The sequence below is a fragment of the Papio anubis genome, chromosome 18, assembly GCF_008728515.1.
Source record: "Papio anubis isolate 15944 chromosome 18, Panubis1.0, whole genome shotgun sequence".
NCBI lineage: Eukaryota > Metazoa > Chordata > Mammalia > Primates > Cercopithecidae > Papio > Papio anubis.
The window spans coordinates 44861985-44882901 of NC_044993.1; the positions used below are offsets into that span (position 1 = coordinate 44861985).

Below are 20917 nucleotides of genomic sequence, written 5' to 3' on the forward strand. Positions count from 1 at the left end.
ACTGTGCAAAAAGTTCCATTAATATTTTGATGGAGAGTACGTTGAATCTGTAGATCACTTTAGGTAGTATTGACATCTTAACAGTGTTGTCTTCAAAATTTTGAACAAGAGTATGTTTGAGAGTTTAGTTTCCACATATTCTTGGACATGCCATTTTTCTTTCTGTTCTTCTAGTTTTATTCTGTTGTAGTAAGAAGTGATGCTTTGTGTTACTGTCATCTGCTTAAATTTGGTAAGACTTTTTTTGCAGCTTAACAGGTTGTCTATCAGTGATAATGTGCCATGTATGATTACGGATATTGTGTATTCTGCTGTTGAATGGTTAGTTCTGTATATGACTGTTAGGTCCAATGGTCTATAGTGTTGTTCAAGTCCTCTATTTCCTTACTGATCTTTCGTCTCTTTTATTCTTTCCATTACTGAAAGTAGAGTATGAAAGTCTCCTACTGCTATTGTACTGCTGGCTATTTATTGCTTCAATTCTGTAAAAGTTTGCTAGTTGCTGTATATATTTGAGCGGTGTGATGTTAGGTGCGTATATGTTAATATTTATTATAGTTTCCTGGACAATGAACCCTTTTATAATTACATAATGCTCTTTCTTGTCTCTTGTAACATGTTTTGATGTAACATGTATTTTAACTAATATGACAGTATTTTACTTTTGGCATTTTTTTTTCCATTCTTTCATGTTCAGCTTATGTACATTCTTAGATCTAAAGTTGGCCTTCAGTAGAAAGCATTGAGTTGGATCTTTTTTCTTGAATTTATTCAGCCAAATTATGTCTTTTGAATTTATTCATTTATATAGAAAGTAATTACTGAAAGGGAATGACTCACTATTGCATTTTGTTCACTTTTTTGTTTTAGGTCTTGTATCTATTTTAGTCCTGTTTTCCTCTCTTGCTATCTTCCTTAGTGTTTTGTTGATTTTTGTAGTGACATGTTTTAATTCCTTTCCCACTTCTCTCTGTGTATCTATTATAGGTATTTGCTTTATGGTTACCATAGATACTATGTGAAACATCTTTAAGTTTTAACAGTTTACCTCAAGCTGCTAACCTTAATTGTATATAAAAATCCTGCCTCTTTATGAACTCTCCATTGTATTTTATTGATATCACAAATTATATCACTTTATATTGTGAATCCATTAGAACAGATTTATGGTTATTTTAAAGTGTTTGACTTTTCAAATCGATAGCAGAATTAAAAGTATTCTATGCACCATCATTATAATACAGAATATTTTATTTGTGTATATAATTACTATTATCAGAATACTTTATATTTTTATATAATTTTGTGTTACTACTCACTGTCGTTTTATTTTTCAGTGTGAAAAACTGCCTCTACTTAGCAGTTCTTTTAGAAAAGATCTAGTGGATATGAATTCATTCAGCTTTTGTTGATTTTGAATATTCCTTATTTCAAAATTTTTAAAGGATGGTTTTGGCAGAAAACATTTTCTTGATTGGTAGTTGTCATTTTTCAGCACTTTGACTATATCATTCTTCAACTTTCTGACCTGTGAGATTGTTTGCTGAGACATTTGCTGGTCATCCTAGGAATGGGCCTTGCATATGCCAAGTCACAGTTTTTGTTTTTTTTTTTCTGGCTTCTAAATTCTCTTTGTTTGTAACTTTTGAATCTCTGATTATAATGTGTCTTGTTGTGGGTCTCTTTGTGTTGCTACTAGTTAGAGTTGGTAGAGTTTCATTAAATTTTAGGCCATTTTCTCCCTCAAATTTGGAAAATTCTCAGCCATCGTTTCTTCAAATAAAGTTTCTACTCTTTTCTCTCTCTTTGTGTTTTAGAATTCCCATTATGAGTAAATTGGCCTTTTGGGAACAGGCCTCCAAATCTGGCCATAAACTGGCTCCAAAACTGACCATAAACAAAATCTCTGCAGCACGGTGACATGTTCGTGATGGCCATGATGCCCACGCTGAAGGTTGTGGGTTTACCAGAATCGGGGCAAGGAACACCTGGCCCACCCAGGGCAGAAAACTGCTTTAAAGGCGTTCTTAAACCACAAACAATAGCATGAGCAATCTGTGCCTTAAGGACACGCTCCTGCTGCAGATAACTAGCCATAGCCCATCCCTTTATTTCAGCCCGTCCGTTTGTTTCCTGTAAGGAATACTTTTAGTTAGTCTATAATCTATAGAAACAATGCTTATCACTGGCTTGCTGTCAGTAAATATGTGGGTAAATTTCTGTTCGGGGCTCTCAGCTCTGAAGGCTGTGAGACCCTTGATTTCCCCCTCCACATGCTGTATTTTTGTGTGTGTATCTTTAATTCCTCTAGCACTGCTGGGTTAGAGTCGCCACGACCGAGCTGGTCTCAGCATTGGTCTACTTGATAGTATCTCATTAGTCTCTTAGACACTCTGTTTTTTTCTTTTTGCTGTCCTGACCATATACTTTCAAATGACCTATTATCAAGCTTGTCGGGTTATTTTTCTGTTAGATCAAGTCTGTGGTTAAACCCTCTAGTGAATCCTTAAATTTAGTTATTTTTCAGCTCCATACTTTGTCTTTTTATAGTTTTAATCTTTGTTCATAAGCTCATTTTCTTCATGCATTTTTGTCTTCTTTTGTTTGTGTTCTTCTTACCTCGTTGAGCATCTTTAAAATAGATATTTTGCTAGGCACAGTGGCATGTGCATTTAATCCCAGCTACTTTGGAGGCTAAGGCAGGTGGATCGCTTGAAGCCAGCCTGGGCAGTATTGCAAGACCCTGTGTCTAAGGTTTTTTTTTTTAATTAGTTGTTGTGGCATGTGTCTGTAGTCTCAGTGACTCAGGAGGCTGTGTCAGGAGGATTGCTTTACCCCAGGAATTTGAGGCTAGGCTACATTGAGCTATGATTGTACCAGTGTACTCCAGTCTGAGTGACAGAGTAAGACCCCATTTTTTTCTGTGTCTTTTTTTTTTTTAAATATATTTTTGACTTTTATTTTAGATTCAAGGTATACATGTGTTTGTTCATTACGTGGATATATTGCAAGACGCTGGTTGATGTCTGAATGATCCCATCACCCAGATCATGAGCATAGTGCCCAATAGATAGTTTTCCAGCCCTTGCTTCCTCCCTTTACTGCCCCCTATGAGTCCCCATTGTGTCTTTTCCCCATCTTTATGTCCATACGTACCCAATGTTTAGTTCCCACTTATAAGAACATGGTCTTTGGTTTCCTATTCTTGTGTTAATTTACTTAGGATAATAGCTGCATCCATGTTGCTGCAAAGGACATGATTTTTTGTTTTTTTATGACTGCATAGTATTCCATGGTGTATACGTACCACATTTTCTTTAACCAGTCCATCATTGATGGACACCTAGGCTGATTTCACGTTTTTACTATTGTGAATAGTGCTGCGATGAACATAGGAGTGCATTGACTTTTTGGTAGAACAATTCATTTTCCATTGGGTGGATACTGAGTAATAGAATTGTTGGGTCAAATGGTAATTCTGAGTTCTTTCAGAAATCTCCAAACTGTTTTTCACAGTGACTGAGCTAATTTACTTACATTCCCATCAGCAGTGTATAAGTATTATCTTTACTGCTGGCACTTGCCAGCATCTGTTTTTTGACTTTTCAATAATCACTATTCTGAGTGGTGTAGATGGTATCTCAGTGTGGTTTTGATTTGCATTTTTCTTATGGGTAGTGATGTGTAACATTTTTTCATATGCTTATTGGCTGCTTGTATGTCTTCTTTTGAGAAGTGTCTGCTCTTGCCCTTTACCCACTTTTTAATGGGTTTTTTTCTTGTTAATTTAAATTTCATATGGATTCTGGAATTAGGCCTTTGTCAGGTACATAGTTTGTGAATGTCTTCTCCCATTCTGTAGGTTGTCGATTCTGTTCACAGTTTCTTTTGCTGTGCAGAAACTCTTTAATTAGGTCCCATTTGTCAGTTTTTGTTTTTGTTACAATTGCTTTTGAAGACTTAGCCGTAAATTCTTTGCCAAAGTCAATGTCTAGAATGGTATTTGCCAGATTTTCTTCTAGTATTTTTAGATTTTTTAGGTTCTGAATTTAAATCTTTAATTATCTTGAGTTAATTTTTATATATGGTGAAATGTAGGAGTCTATGTTCATTTGTCTGTATGTGGTTAGTCAGTCATCCCAGAACCATTTATTAAATAGGGAGTCCTTTCACTATTGCTTGTTTTTGTTGACTTTGTGGAACATCCGATGATTGTAAGTGTGTGCCTCTATTTATTTCTGGGTACTCTATTATGTTCCATTGGTCTATATGTCCTTTTTTAAAAAAAATTTGTTTTTCTTTATTTCCTCAAAAAAAAAAAGGGGGATACATTTGCAGAACATGCAGGTTTGTTACATAGGTATATGTGTGCCATGGTGGTTTGCTGCACCTATTGACCCATCCTCTATGTTCCCTCCCCTCAAACCCCAACCCCCACCAGGCCCTGGTGTGTGTTGCTCTCCTCCCTGTGTCCATGTGTTCTCATTGTTCAGCTCCCACTTATAAGCAAGAGCATGCAGTGTTTTGGTTTTCTGTCCCTGTGTTAGTTTGCTAAGGATGATGGCTTCCAGCTTCATCCATGTCCCTGCAAAGGACATGATCTCATTCCTTTTTATGGCTGCATAGTATTCCATGGTGTTTATGTACCACATTTTCTTTATCCAGTCTATCATTCATGGGTATTTGGGTTGGTTCCATGTCTTTGCTATTATAAATGGTGCTGCAACAAACATACGTGTGCATGTGTCTTTATAGTAGAATGATTTATATTCCTTTGGGTATATACCCAGTAATGGGATTGCTGGTTCAAATAGTATTTCTGATTCTTGATCCTTGAAGAATCACCACACTGTCTTTCACAGTGGTTGAACTAATTTACATTCCAACTAACAGTGTAAAAGCATTTCCATTTCTCCACAGCCTGGCCAGCATCTGTTGTTTTTGACTTTTTAACGATTGTCATTCTGACTGGCATGAGGTGGTGTCTCATTATGGTTTTGATTTGCATTTATCTGATGATCAGTGATGTTGAGATGTTTTTCACATGTTTGTTGGCTGCGTAAATGTCTTTTTTTAAGAAGTGTCTGCTCATATTCTTTGCCCACGTTTTAATGGGGTTGTTTGTTTTTTTCTTGTAAATTTGTTTAAGTCTCTTGTAAATTCTGGATATTAGACCTTTGTCAGGTAGATGGATTGTAAACATTTTCTCCCATTCTGTAGGTAACCAGCCTTTTAGTTTAATTAGATCCCATTTGTCAATTTTGTTTTTGTTGCCATTGCTTTTGGTGTTTTAGTCATGAAGTCTTTGCCCATGTCTGTCCTCAATAGTATTGACAAGATCTTCTAGGGTTTTTATGGTTTTGGGTTTTACATTTAAGTCTTTAGTCCATCTTGAGTTAGTTTTTGTATAAGGTGTAAGAAAAGGGTTCAGTTTCTGTTTTCTGCATATGGCTAGTCAGTTTTCCCAGCACAATTTATTAAATAGGGAATCCTTTCCCCATTGCTTGTTTTTGTCAGGTTTGTTGAAAATCAGATGGTTGTAGATGTGTGGTGTTATTTCTGAGGTCTCTATTCTGTTTCATTGGTCTATATGTCTGTTTTGGTACCAGTACCATGCTGTTTTGGTTACTGTGGCCTTTTAGTATAATTTGAAGTCAGCGTGATGCCTCCAGCTTTGTTCTTTTTGCTTAGGATTGTCTTGGCTATATGGGGTCTTCTTTGATTCCATATGAAATTTAAAGTAGTTTTTTTTCTAATTCTGTGAAGAATGTCAATGGTAGTTTGATGGGAATAGTATTTAATCTGTAAATTACTTTGGGCAGTATGACCATTTTCACAATGTTGATTCTTCCTATCCATGAGGATGGAATATTTTTCCATTTGCTTGTGTCCTCTCTTATTTTCTTGAGCAGTGGTTTGTAGTTCTTCTTGAAGAGTTCCTTCACATCCCTTGTTAGCTGTATTCCTAGATATTTTGTTCTCTTTGTAGCAGTTGTGAATGGGAGTTTATTCATGATTTGACTGTCTGCTTGTCTATTGTTGGTGTAAAGGAATGCTTGGATTTTTGCAAATTGATTTTGTATCCTGAGACTTTTCTGAAGTTTCTTATCAGTTTAAGGAATTTTTTGGCTGAGATGACTGGGTTTTCTAAATATAAAATTATGTCATCTGCAGACAGAGACAAATTGACTTCCTCTCTTCCTATTTGAATATGCTTTATTTCTTTCTCTTTCCTGATTGCGCTGGCGAGGACTTTCAATACTATGTTGAATAGTAGTGGTGAGAAACGGCATCCCTGTCTGGTACTGATTTTCAAAGGGAATACTTCCAGCTTTTGCTCATTCAATATGATATTGGCTATGGGTTTGTCATAAATAGCTCTTACTATTTTCAGATATGTTCCATCAATACCTAGTTTATTGAGAGTTTTTAACATGAAGGAATGTTAAATTTTATCAAAGGCCTTTTCTGTATCTATTGAGATAATCATGTGGTTTTTGTCTTTGGTTCTGTTTATATGATGGATTACGTTTATTGATTTGCTTATGTTGAACCAACCTTCCATCCCAGGGAAGAAGCCAACTTGATCATGGTGGATAAGTTTTTTGATGTGCTGCTGGATTCAGTTGGCTAGTATTTTATTGAGGGTTTTCACATGAGTGTTCATCAGGGATATTAGCCTGAAGTTTTCTTTTTTTGTTGTCTCTCTTCCCAGTTTTGGTACCAGGATGATGCTGGCTTCATAAACTGAGTTATTGAGGAGTCCCTCCTTTTCAATTGTTTGGAATAGTTTCAGAAGGAATGGTACCAGCTCCTCATTGTACTTCTGGTAGAATTAGGCTGTGAATCCATCTGGTCCTGGGCAATTTTTGGTTACCTCAATTTCAGAACTTGTTATTGGTCTATTCAGGGATTTGACTTCTTCCTGGTTTAGTCTTAGAGGGTGTATGTGTCCAGGAATTTATCCATTTCTTCTGGGTTTTCTAGTTTACTCGTGTAGAGGTATTTAAGGTATTCTCTGGTGGTAGTTTTTATTTCTGTGAGGTCAGTGGTGATATCCCCTTTATCATTTTTTATTGTGTCTATTTGATTCTTTTCTCTTTTCTAATTTGTTAATCTAGCTAGCAGTCAATCTATTTTGTTAACTTTTTCAAAAAACTAGCTCCTGGGTTCATTTATTTTTTGGAGGGTTTTTCATGTCTCTATCTCCTTCAAGTCTGCTCCGATCTTGATTATTTCTTGTCTTCTGCTAACTTTTGGATTAGTTTGCTCTTGCCTCTCTAGCTCTTTTAATTGTAATGTTAGGGTGTTGATTTGAGATTTTTCTAGCTTTCTGTTGTGAGCATTTAGTGCTATAAATTTCCCTCTTAACACTGCTTTACCTGCATCCTAGAGATTCTGGTACGTTGTCTCTTTGTTCTCATTGGTATCAAATAACTTCTTGATTTCTGCCTTAATTTCATTATTTTCCCAGGAGTCATGCAGGAGCAGGTTCTTCAATTTTTGTGTAATTTTGTGGTTTTGAGTGAGTTTCTTAATCGTGAGTTCTAATTTGGTTGTAATGTGGTCTGCGAGACTGTTACGATTCAAGTTATTTTGTATTTGCTGAAGAGTGTTATACTTCCAATTATGTGGTCGATTTTAGAATAAGTGTCATCTGGCACCGAGAATAATGTATATTCTGTTGATCTGGAGTGGAGAGTTCTGTAGATGTCTATTAGGTCCACTTGATCCAGGGCTGAGTTTAAGTCTTGAATATCCTTGCTAATTTTCTGTCTCGTTGATCTGTCTAATATTGACAGTGGAGTGTTAAAGTCTCCCACTGTTATTGTGTGGGAGTCTGCATCTCTTTGTAAGTCTCTAAGAACTTGTTTTATGAATATGGGTGCTCCTGTACTGGGTGCATATATATTTAGAATAGTTAGCTCTTCTTGTTGAGTTGTTCCCTTTACCATTATGTAATGGTCTTCTTTGCCTTTTTTGACATTTGTTGGTTTAAAGTCTATTTTATCAGAGACTAGAATTGTAACCCCTGCTTTTTTTTTCTTTCTTTCTATTTGCTTGGTAAATTTTCCTTTATCCTTTTATTTTGAGCCTATATGTGTCTTTGCACATGAGATGTGTGTCCTGACAGTATACCAATTGGTCTTGACTCTTTATCCAATTTGTAAGTCTGTGTCTTTTAATGAGATGTTTAGCCCATATATATTTAAGATTAGTATCGTTATGTGTGAATTTGATCCCGTCATCATGATGCTATTTGGCTGTTTTGCACACTAGTTGATGCAGTTTCTTCATAGTATCATTAGTCTTTATGCTTTTGTGTTTTTCCAGTGGCTTTTACCAGTTTTTCCTTTCCATATTTAGTACTTCTTTCAGTAGCTCTTGCAAGGCAGGCATGGTGGTAACGGAATGCTTCAGCATTTGCTTGTCTGGAAAGGATTTTATTTCTCTTTCGTTTATGAAGCTTAGTTTGGCCAGATATAAAATCTGGGTTGAAAATTCTTTTCTTTAAGGATGTTGAATATTGGCCCCCAATCTCTTCTGGCTTATAGAGTTTCTGCTGAGAAGCCTACTGTTAGTCTGATAGACTTCCCTTTTTAGGTGACCTGGCCTTTCTTTCTGGCTGCCCTTAACATTGTTTCCTTCATTTCGACCTTGGAGAATCTGATGAGTATGTGTCTTGGGGTTGATGTTCTCATGGTGTATCTTAGTAGTGGTCTCTGTATTTCCTGAATTTGCATGTTGGCCTGCCTTCTAGGTTAGGGAAGTTTACCTGGATAATATCCTGAAGTATGTTTTCCAGCTTGTTTCCATTCTCCTCATCTTTTTCAGGTACTCCAATCAATCATAGGTTCAGTCTTTTTGTGAAGTCACGTATTTCTTGGAGGCTTTGTTCATTCCTTTTTATTATTTTTTTCTCTAGTCTTGTCTACATGCCTTATTTCAGCAAGGTAGTCTTCAAATGATGTCCTTTCTTCTGCCTGGTTGGTTTGGCTTTTGATACTTGCGTGTGCTTCATGAAGTTCTCATGCTGTGTTTCTCAGCTCCATCAGGTCATTTATGTTCCTCTCTAAACTGTTTAGTTAGCAGCTCCTCTAACCTTTTATCAAGGTTTTTAGTTTCTTTGCATTGGGTTAGAACATGCTCCTTTAGCACAGTGTAGTTTTTTATTACCCATCTTGTGAGGTCTACTTCTGTCAAGTCTTCTGTCTCATCCTCTGTCCAGTTCTATGCCCTTGATGGAGAGATGTTGCAATCATTTGGAGAAGAGGCACTCTGACTTTTTGGGTTTTCAGCATTTTTTTGTTGATTCTTTCTCCTCTCTGTTTGTCTAGTTTTGATTTTTAAGGCTGCTGACCCTTGGATGGGGTTTTTGTGGGGGCTTTTTGTTGTTGTTGATGCTGTTGTGTTGCTTTCTGTTGGTTTTTCTTTCAATGGTCAGGTCCCACTTCTATAGGGCTACTGCGGTTTTCTGGGGGTTCACTTTGGCCCTGTTCATCTGGTTCACTCCTGTGCCTGGAGATGTCACTGAGGGAGGCTGGAGAACAGCCAAGATGGGTGCTTGCTCCTTCTGGGATCTCTGAACTTGGGGAGCACCAACCTGATGCCAGTAAGATTGCTGTTGTATAGGGTGTCTGACAACCCCTGTTGGAGGGTCTCACCTAGTTGGGTGGCACATGGAATAGGACCTGTTTAACGAAGCACTTTGTCCCTTGGTGGAGGGGCTGTGCTTCGCTGGGGAAAAACCCACTTGTCTGGGCTGCCTGGATTCCTCAGAACTACCAGGAGGAAAGACTAAGTCTGTTGATCTGCAGAGACTGCCGTCACCCCTCCCACTAGGGGCTCAGGCCCAGTGAGATCTGGGTTTTTTCCCTGAGCCTCAGGCTGGAGTTATTGGAGTTCCTGCAGGGAAGCCCTGCCCAGTGAGGAAGGATGCGACAGGGTCAGGCCTGAAGAGGCACTCTGGCTGCGGTCTGCCCCAGCCAGTGCGTTGGGCTGTCGGAGACACATCTTGGGACCAAGCCATGCAGCCTCCCTGACTCCAGGAGGGGAAAAGCACAGCCTGGAGCTATAGAGGTGAATGTTGCCCTTCCCTCACCCTGGGAGCTTAGCGTGTTATGCAGTTGTGAGTCCCAGTGCTGGCTGCTGCCCCTCTGCCAAGGAGCTCAAATGGCTTAGACAGCAGGCAGATGCAGCTGTGGTGCTTGTCGCCCCTCCCTGCAGGTGCTCTGTAGGCTTAAGCAGGTTCCAGCTGAGAGACTGTTGAGAATCTGTGCAGCTGCAGGGTTGGGATGCTAAGCCCCAGTGGCATGAGTTCATGAGTGGGATCTTCCGATCTGTGGGTTGTACAGTTCCCTGGAAAAAGCATGATTTTTCTGGTTGGGTAACACACTCACTCACTGACTCCTTTGGCTGGCAGGACAGGGCTCTCCTCCCCTATGTGGCTCTCAGGTGGGCTGCTGCACCACACTGTTGTTATTTTCTCTGTGGATCATGCCAGCCTCCTAGTCAGTTCTGATGGGAGAACCTGGATACCTTGGTTGCTGGTGAAGGATTCACACACTTACTATGGTTCTTTTCAATGGGAGCCTCTGAATGCTACTGCTTCTAGTCAGCCATATTGGCCCCACTCTGTGTGTGTATTTTTGTGCCAGTACCATGCTGTTTTGGTGACTGTAGGCTTATAGTATAGTTTGAAGTTGGATAATATGAAGCCTTTGGTTTTTTCTTTTGTTTAGGATTGCTTAGGCTGTTTGGACTCTTACTTAGTTCCATATGGATTTTAGAATAGTTTTTTTCTAATTCTGTGAAAAGTGACATTGGTAGTTTGATAGGAATAGTATGGAATCTCTAGATTGCTTTGGGCAGTATGGCCATTTTAAAGATGTTGATTCTTCTTTGAGCATGGAGTGTTTTCCAATTGTTTGTGTTGTCTATAATTTTTTCAACAGTGTTTTATAGTTCCCCTTGTAGAGATCTTTAACCTTGTTGGTTAGATCTATTCCCAGGTATTTGGTTTTTTCTTTGTGTGTGTGGTGATTGTAAATGGAATTATGTTCTTGATTTGGCTCTCAGCTTGCATGTTATTGGTGTATAGAAATGCTACTGATTTTGTACTTTGATTTTGTATCTTGAAACTTTACTGTTCCTTATCAGTTTTAGGAGCCTTTTGGCACAGTCTTTCCAGGTGTAGAATCTTATCAGCAGAGATGATGTTACTTTCTTCATTTCCTCTTTGGATGCCTTTTATTTCATTCTCTTGACTGATTTTTCAGGCTAGTACTTCCATTACTATGTTGAATAGAAGTGGTGAGAGTGGGCGTTCTTCTCTCATTCTTGTTTTTAAGGGGAATGCCTCCACCTTTTGTCTGGTTAGTATGTTGGCTGTGGGTTTCTCATAGATGGTTCTCATTGTTTTGAGGTATGTTTCTTTAATGCTTAGTTTGTTGAGGGTTTTTTTTTTTTTTTTTTAATCATTAAGGGATGTTAAGTTTTATCAAAAGCTTACCTCATATATATTGAAATGGTGATTTTTTTTTTTTTTTTTTTTTTTTTTGGAGACAGAGTCCCACTTTATCCCCCAGGCTGGAGAGCTCACTGCAACCTCCGCCTCCTGGGTTCAAATGATTCTCATGCCTCTGTCACCAGAGTACCTGTGACTACAGGAATGTGCCACCACACTCAGCTAATTTTTGTATTTCTAGTAGAGACAGGGTTTCACCATGTTGGCCAAGCTGGTCTCGAACTCCTGGCCTCAGGTGATCCACTGGCCTTGGCCTTCCAGAGTGCTGGGATTACAGGTGTGAGCCACTGCGCCTAGCTTTTGAATTTTAATTCTATGTGGTGAATCACATTTTTAAATTTCCATATGTTAGACTAACCTTGCATTCTAGGAATAAAGCCCAGTCAACTGAGATAAATTAACTTTGAGCTGCTGGATTTGGCTTGCTACTATTTTGTTGAAGATTTTTCTGTCTGTGTTCATTAGAGACATTGTACTGTAGTTTTCTTTGTTCATTGTGTCTTTACCAGATTTTGGTAACAGAGTGATGTTGGCCCCATAGAATGAGAGGGGAGGAGTCACTCCTTATTTTTTGGAATAGTTTCAGTAGAATTGATACTAGCTCTTCCTTGTACTTCTGGTATAATTTAGCTGTGAATCCATCTTGTCCAGGGGTTTTTTGGTTGGTAAATTTTTTATTACTGATTCAGTATCAGAACTTGATACTAGTTTGTTCAGGGTTTCAGTTTCTTCCATATTCGATCTTTGGAAATTGTATGTTTCTAGGAATTTATCCATTTCCTCTAGATGTTCCACTTTATGTGCATAGAAGTCTTCATAAGTCTCTGAGAATCTTTTGTATACCTGTGGGGTTGATTGTAATGTCCCCTTTGTTGTTTCTGATTGTGCTTATCTGGATCTAATGTTTTTCTTTGTTGACCTAGCTAGTGGTCTATCAATCTTGTTTACCCTTTCAAAGAACCAAGTTTTGGTTTTGCTGATGCTTTGTATGGAATTTGTGGTCTCAATTAATTCAGTTATCTGGTTTTAGTTATTTCTATTCTTCTACATTTGTGCTCAGCTTATTTTTCTTTTTCTAATTTCTTTACAAGTGATGTTATATCATTAATTTGAGGTCTGACTTCTTGAAGTAGGCATTTCGTGTTATAAGCTTCTTTTATTGCGGCTTTAGTTGTGTCCCAAAGATTTTGGTATGTGTTTTCTCTGTTTTCACTAACTTCAAATAACTTTTTAATTTCTGCCTTGATTTCATTGTTTACTCAAAAGGTCTTGAGGAGCCAATCGTTTAATTTTTATGCGTTTCTGTGGTTTTGAGAGATCTTCTTGTTGTTTTCTGTTTTTATTCTATTTTAGTCCAAGAGTATGGTTGGTATGATTTTTTTCTTTTTAATTTATTGAGACTTGCTTTCTGGCTGAGCATATAGGGTCAATCTTCAAGTATGTCCTGTGTGCATATGAAGGATGTGTGTGTTCTGTGGTTGTTGGGTGGAATATTGTCTATTAGGTACAATTGGTCTATTCTGTAGATGCCTGTTAGGTCCAGTTGATCATTTGGAATTGATGTCCAAAATTTCTTTGTTAATTTTCTGCCTCAGTGATCTAATGATGTCCATGGGATGTTGAAATACCTCACTGTTATTATGTGGCTAATTCTTTTCTCAGGACTAGAATCACTTGTTTTATCTCAGTGCTCCAAAGTTTGGTGCTTAGGTGTTTAGCATATGTAAGTATTCTTGTTGAATTGAACCCTTTATCATTATGTAATACATCCTTGTCCTTTTGTATGGTTGTTGGGTTAATATTCTCATTTCTTAAAGAAAACATAGAATGCCAGGTTCAGTTGCTGGATTCATCCCAGCACTTTGTGAGTGTGAGGCTATAGGATTTCTTGAGGCCAGGAATTTTTGACCTAGCAAGACCCTGTTTGTACAAAGAATTAAAAAAATTATTCAGATGTGATGGTGTGTTCCTGTAGTCATAGCCACTTGGGAAAGTGAGGTAGGGTGACTGCTTTAGGCCAGGAATTCGAGGTTTCAGTGAGCTATGATTGCACTGTGGCCTGGTGACAGTGCAAGACCTTGTCTATAAGACAAAGATAGATATTTTAAATTATTTTAAAATTAGTTAATAGATTTCTACTTCTCTAGCTTCACTTGGATGTTAATATGTTAATAGATTTCTACTTCTTTAGATTCACTTTCATTTTGGTCCTTTTATTGAGCCATGTGTTTTGGTTACTTTGATGTTTTGTGATTTTGTTGATATTTTGATCAAGTAAGAAACAGCTTCCTATTCTGTCTATTATGGAATGAATTTGTATAGGTGAAAACTGATACCCATCAGGCACTCTAGTCATTCTGGGAGATTCTTCATACTGTTGTCAGGATGTTTCTTCTCTAGACTACTGTGTGTATTTTCCTATTAAAAAGGTTTGTTTTTTTCTTTTTCTCTTAGGAGCCTTTAATCTACCCCTTTGGTAAGTGTCATAGGCACTACTATCTCTCTGTTGTAACAAGCATTCATCTTTGTTCTCAGTTGACCTGTCATTTCAACTATGTCACCATTTTCTCCTGCACCACATGTTAAAGAAAGCAATGGCCAGACTTTAGATCACCCCAGAATAATCCAGAACTTTGGACATATGTTTTACTCCTTTTGTTTTTCTTTCCTGAGAGTGAAACAGAATGCGAAAAGTTTTTGTGTAACTGCACTGTGCTGTGGTGCACAAATACAACGAAGTTTCTTCCTTCTAAATGCGACCATTCTTGGCTTTGTGTTCACCTAGGTGCTGCAAACTAAACTGACTTTAGTCACCCTATTATATTTAAGTTCATATATCAATTGAGAAAACAAAGGGGCCTCAAGTTTTGGATTCAACTATCATGGTGTTCTCTATGCGGTATAATTTGTGTATTAGATTTATAAAGTATTTTCACCTGAATTTAGTAATTGGAATTTTTAAAACTTTTGGTATCTTTCAGATATGTTTTCTCATGATACTCAAGGCCTCTTAAGAAAGAAGCTCATAGAAGCATCATTCCAAAAAGTGATATTGGATGGATATGGGAGCTGTGGCCCTCAGAATTTAAACTTAAGGAAAGAGTGGGAAAGTGAGGGTAAGTGTGAAGGTCACAACAGATATTATGATGGACATACAAAATGTAAGACAACTACCTGTAACAAAAACATCACTGTTACAGGAGGTCAAAAACATGAAAAAACTCAATCTGTGTCAGTTGGTTTTTCTAAACCATGTGTTTCTGTAAGTAAATGCCAACATCAGTTTTTGAAACATACCTTTTCTTTAAAAGAAAATTTGGAAAATCTGAATAGTGACTTAGTCCATGTTTCAAATAATCATTTAAACCAATTAAAATGTAGAACTGGAGTAAATGTTGGGTCAAATATTTCTGAAAAGGAGAGATTTAAAAATGAGGAGGTGATTTCTAAATATGATCAATTTGATGGGTCCTTTGTTAAAAGTTTGTTTCACCAACAAATAACACCTTGTTCTGCCTGTGATCAATATAGAAAGGTCTTCATTCATTCATCGTTGCTTAATCAATGTCAGGGAATAGATAATTTGGGAAAACATCACACATGTAATAAAACTTTGACAGCCTTTAAGCAGGACTCTACCCTAAATAATTACCAGTATATTTGTATTACAGAGAAAAATCAGTACAATAAATCTGATACAACATTAAGCCAAGGAATAAGCCCCAGAAGACATCAGAAAACTCATTTTCTACAGAACCATTACAAATGTAAAAAATGTGAGAAAGCCTTTCATGAATGCACCAACCATGTCCGTCAGAGTATCTTTATTCAAGAAAAGTCTGCCAAATGTAATAAGTGTGTGGAAACTTTTATGCAGTCATCAAAACATACTCAGCCTCAGAGAATCCATATTGGAGAAAAGTCACACAGATGTAATAATGGTGAGAAAATCCTTAGTAAATTGTCAAGTCTAAGAATACATGAGATAATCCATAATGAAGAGAAACCGTACAAATGTAAAGAATGTGACAAAGCCTTTAACCATCGTTCACACCTTACTCAACATCAAATAATTCATACTGGAGAGAAACCATACAAATGTAAAGAATGTGGCAAAGCCTTCAATTCTAGTTCATATTTTACTCGACATCAGAGAATTCACACTGGAGAAAAACTTTACAAATGTAAAGCATGTAGCAAATGTTTTACTCATTCTTCAAATCTTCTTGTGCATCGGAGAATTCATACCGGAGAGAAACCTTACAAATGTAAAGAATGTGGTAAATCATTTAAAGTGTCTTCAGCCCTTACTCAGCACGAGAGAATCCATACTGGAGAGAAACCCTACAAATGTAAGGAATGCAGCAAAGCCTTTAACTGTAGGTCGTACCTAACTAAACATCAGAGAATTCATACCGGAGAAAAACTTTACAAATGTAAATCATGTAGTAAATCTTTCTCTCGTTCCTCAAGTCTTATTGTCCACCAGAGAATTCATACTGGAGAAAAACCCTATAAATGCAAAGAATGTGGCAAAGCCTTTAATTGTAGTTCACGCCTAACTCAACATCAAAGAATTCATACTGGAGAGAAACCCTACATATGTAAAGAATGTGGCAAAGCCTTTAACTGTAGTTCATCCCTTACTAAACATCAGAGAATTCACACTGGAGTAAAACTTTACAAATGTAAAGCATGTAGCAAATCTTTCTCTCATTCCTCATGTCTTTCTGTGCATCAGATAACTCATACTGGAATGAAACCATATATATGTAAGGATTGTGGCATCTCCTTTAACCGGTCTTCAAACCTTAGACGACATCAGATGATTCATACTGGAGAGAAACCCTACAAATGTAAAGAATGTGGCAAATTATTTAATCGATGCTCAACCCTTACTCGACATAAGAGAATCCATACTAGAGAATTTCTATAGTTGTAGTAAATGTGAAAAGAGTTTTATCCAAAATTTAGAACTTAAAAATCACCGTAGAGTTTATAGGGAAACAACTTACAGATTGAATAAATGGGAGGAAGTATTTAATCAGAACTCAAATCTGAATGTGTCAGGACTTACACAAAAAAGGACTAAAGCACACATCCCCAGACTTTAAAATTAAATAAGAGTATTTGTTATGGAGGATTACTCGAAAGCCAGAGCAGTTATTTATTTTGTTATGTGTTTCAAATGAGCAAAAGCATTGATGTTTGGACAAGTAATTATTCAGTGAGCACATTATTTGTATTGAAAACATTTGAAATTTGTATAAAGCAAATTATAATTCAATTCTCAAGTTAGTTTTTATACCTTAATGCTTAGTGTTTACATAAAAACATATAGTCTATTTTTTCTACATCAGAGCTATGAGAGGTTGTTCTATAGTAGATGAACGTCATTAATATCAATTTATTTTCATGGAAGTTTAACGGCAAATGTAAAATACATGAAGAAAATCTTAAAGACGCTCTTTGTGTTTGAATCATAAAACAGTAATGTGTGTAAGCATATAGTACATATTTAGGGCATTATTATTCTATACTAAAGTAAAAGAGGAATATTCTGAATTTATTTATTACATCAATTGTTCCTTAAGTAGAAAAACACTGGTCAGTTATTTAAAATACTGGCAAACCTTTATAGTACAATGAAGTAGTAATCTTGAATATTATTTGATGTGTTAAAAATAAAAACATCTTCACAGATATCAGAGGAAAGTGAAAACTCGTATCTGAAAGATTGTAAATGTGCTTTATATCATGGTTACTATTTTGTATTATTTCCTGCTTTTTGTAGCTACTGGTGTACTATGACAATTATAATAAAGATTATATGGGGGTATACTTAAAAATCATACTTTTAAAATCCTGAATCATTGTTTATAAAATTTTATTCAATATTTTTCTTTGTACATGCCCTTTTTCGGTCCAGTTGAATACTTAGAGATTTTTCTTTGCTTTCACTTGCATTGAATGGAATATATAGATGTATTAAGATAGAAAGAAAAAGGTGTAAGAGAACTATACAGGCAGAAATGCATGTATGTGTACCTGTCTTCAAATGGAAAAGAAAATGATGGATCACAACAGGAAATTTGAGAACTATTTATTTATTACCAAACTAGAAACCTCACAAATTCTCAAAGCTAAATTAGTTTCTCATTGCACACTGAATTTTTCTCTCATAAATCTAATGTCTTCTGGGTTCAGACTGTATCCCATACAAATCCTTTTTTCTTGCCTATGATTCATGTAAGAAGAATTATATGATTTTCTTATTTCAAAGCTTATAAAATATTGCTTATAAGTTCCCATGGATTTTAAGAATGTTTTTATAAAATTTAATGGTACTGTCTGGGTGTGGTGACTCACACTGGTAATCCCAGCATTTTGGGAGGCTGAGGCAGGTGGATCACCTGAGGTTAGGAGTTTGAGACAAGCCTAGCCAACATGGTGAAACCCTGTCTACACTAAAAATACAAATATTAGCTGGGTGTCATGTCCCATGTCTGTAATCCCAGCTACTTGGGTGACTGAGGCAGGAGAATCACTTGAATGTGGGAGGCAGAAGTTGCAGTAAGCCAAGATCACACCACTGCACTTCCAGCCTGAGTGACAGAGTGAGACTCCATCTCAAAAAAATAAATAAATAAATAAAAAAGATTTAATGGTGCTTAGAAATTAATCTGAATACTTGTGTAACTCTACAGTGATCTATTTAGTTACAATACAAAATTCTGACCAGTTAGTTGAAGAAGTGCCAAAGATAAATAAAAAATCTTGAAAACAGCCAAGACAAAGTAACAAATTACGTAAATGGAATAAATAAGTGCAGTATAATATGTCATGAAAAGTAATCATTGCAAATGACAATGGAATTACATTTTTTAATTTCAGATAGGAAAATCTATTATCAACACGAGATTCTGTATTCAGCAGATTCTTTAAAAAATGAAACCAAGCCACAGTGAGATATCACACACCCATGAGAATGGTAAAAAAAAATTTTAATGTGAGTACCAAGTGCTGGTTAGGATTTGGAGCTACTCAAGTTAGGAATGCAAAATGACATAGTAACTTTGGAAAATAGTTTGACCATTTTAAATAAAGTTAGTCATATACTTATTATTTGAACTAGATGTCCCACCCCTAACCAACCATTTATTATACAAAACTGAAAACTAGTGATTAAAACCTGTTTGTGGATATTTGTTGCCACTATATTCATATTTGCAAAAAGCTAGAAATAAATCTTATGGCCCTCAGTAGGTGAGTGGATAATAAACTGTGATATGTCTATACAAAAGAAATGTGTTGTTAACAAAAAGGAAAAAACTATTGATCTCCACTACTACATGTATGAATCTTAAATATTTTTCTCTAAATTAAGGCTGTCAGATCAACAAGGCTGTGTATTACGTGATTCTATTTTATCACATTGCATGAATGATTAGAGGGATGGAAAATGATTAGTGGTTGCCAAAGAATGGGAGGAGGACAGGCATTGATTACAAAGGGGCAACAAGAAAAGTTTGGAAACAGTTTAGTGTGGTACCGTGGAAATAGGTATGTGACTACACAGTTGTCAAAACCCAATGAACTGTACACCACAAAGAGTAATTTTACTCAATGCAAATTTTAAAAAATTAACCAGGATGTTGGGGAAATTCAGATATAATGCAGACAGTGACAAATGAGTCTCATTGTATTACAAATTATCTGTCATCTGGCTGGGTGCAGTGGCTCACACCTGTAATCCAAGCATTTTGGGGGGCTGAGGCGGGAGGATCATTTGAGGTTAGGAGTTTGAGATCAGCCTGTCCAACATGGTGATACCTTGTCTCTACTGAAAACACAAAAATTAGCTGGGTGTGGTGGCACACACCTGTAATCCCAGCTACTCAGGAGGCAAAGGCAGGAGAATCACTTGAACTGAGGAGATGAAGGTTACGGTGAGTCAAGTTTGTGTCACTGCACTCCAGCCTGGGTAACAGAGTGAGACTCTGTCTATAAACAAACGAATTATCTGTCATCTACCTATAAACATAACCCTACTGAAGAGGATGGGGATAAAATGTCTGCATCTAAGTCACTTTGAAAAACAGTATTTTGGTTGAATGCTCTAAGACTACACAAGCGCTGTATTCTACTGAGTAATGTTTTATTTTCCTATAAGGATATGAGTTAGCAATTCTGAAACACTTTTATGTGTTATTATATAATATATGGAGGCTGTTTCTCAGTGTTGTTCACAAAAGTTAAATGGTGAATGCTAGCATGAATCTTGTGGTCCTAGCCCAAAGTTGGAAATGTCAGGATGAACCCATGACTAATATATCTGGATGGATGGATGGATGGGTGGATGGATGGATTAATAGATATAAAGACAGACAGATAGATAGATAGATGAAGCATATCTAAGATATCTGGAAGGATGGATGAATGGAAGGATGGATGGATGGATGGATAGATAGATAGATAGATAGATAGATAGATAGATAGATAGATAGATAGACAGACAGACAGACAGATAGATGATTCAGAGATAGATAATGTTCCAAACTCTTGAGGGCCAAGAAGCAGAGACATCTAGTATCAATGAACACACTGAGGTCTACAGTCTTGGTTTCTAAACAACATTCATTAAAAGGACCCAAAGGTTGAAGTTAGAAAATATAAGTTGAGCTAGAGGATCTTGTAAAGCCACAAAGGAAAAAGTGCTTAATAAAAATGATGAGGACTTTTCAAAGGGAGCCAACCTGAAAGACCTCCCAATGGTCCAAGCTCCAACAATATGAGCAATAAGTTATGATAGCTTTAGATTATGGCCCAGAGAATAAAATAATATTCACTCTTCTCTACTGTGTGAATAAAAGAGATTAAATAAATATGGAAAGAAGGAAGGAAATCTTACAATATTCAAAATACAAATCAATGTAGATGGATAATGCAAAATAAATCAACACTAGAGCATCACAGTAATAATTACTGTAGGGAAGATACCCTGAGGAATTCAAAAATTTCAGGAAAAACTTAAACACTAAAGAGCGTATTTGGGTCAGTCTCGGTGGCACATGCCTGTAATCCTAGCACTTTGGGAGGCCTAGGCGGGTGGATCACCTGAGGTCAGGAGTTCGAGACCAGCCTAGCCAACATGGTGAAACCCCGTCTCTACTAAAAATACAAAACTTAGCCAAGCATGGTGGTGGGCGCCTATAATCCCAGCTACTTGAGAGGCTGAATCAGGAGAGTCACTTGAACCTGGGAGGCAGAAGTTGCCGTGAGCCGAGATCATGCCGTTGCACTCCAGCCTGGGTGACAAGAGTGGAACTCCATCTCAGAAAAGAAAAGCGTATTTGCATATTTTAAGTATCTACCATCTAATATTAATAC

General features: G+C 36.8%; 1 protein-coding gene across 15 annotated transcripts in view; it reads left to right on the forward strand.

The window, feature by feature from the left end:
- The window catches only part of ZNF720 (zinc finger protein 720), a 92461-nt gene that overhangs the window by 36055 nt on the left and 35489 nt on the right, over positions 1-20917 (forward strand). For 7 of the 15 annotated variants that reach the window (XM_031658289.1, XM_031658288.1, XM_031658290.1 and 4 more), the window contains one exon: positions 14509-17381. In XM_031658289.1, coding sequence (XP_031514149.1) covers positions 14509-16463 — 1955 coding nt within the window. In that variant the 3' untranslated portion in view covers positions 16464-17381. Of the gene's footprint in view, positions 1-14508; positions 17382-20917 lie in introns of those variants that run through there. The other 8 variants (XM_021931916.2, XM_009196336.4, XM_009196338.4 and 5 more) reach the window with 2 other exon arrangements.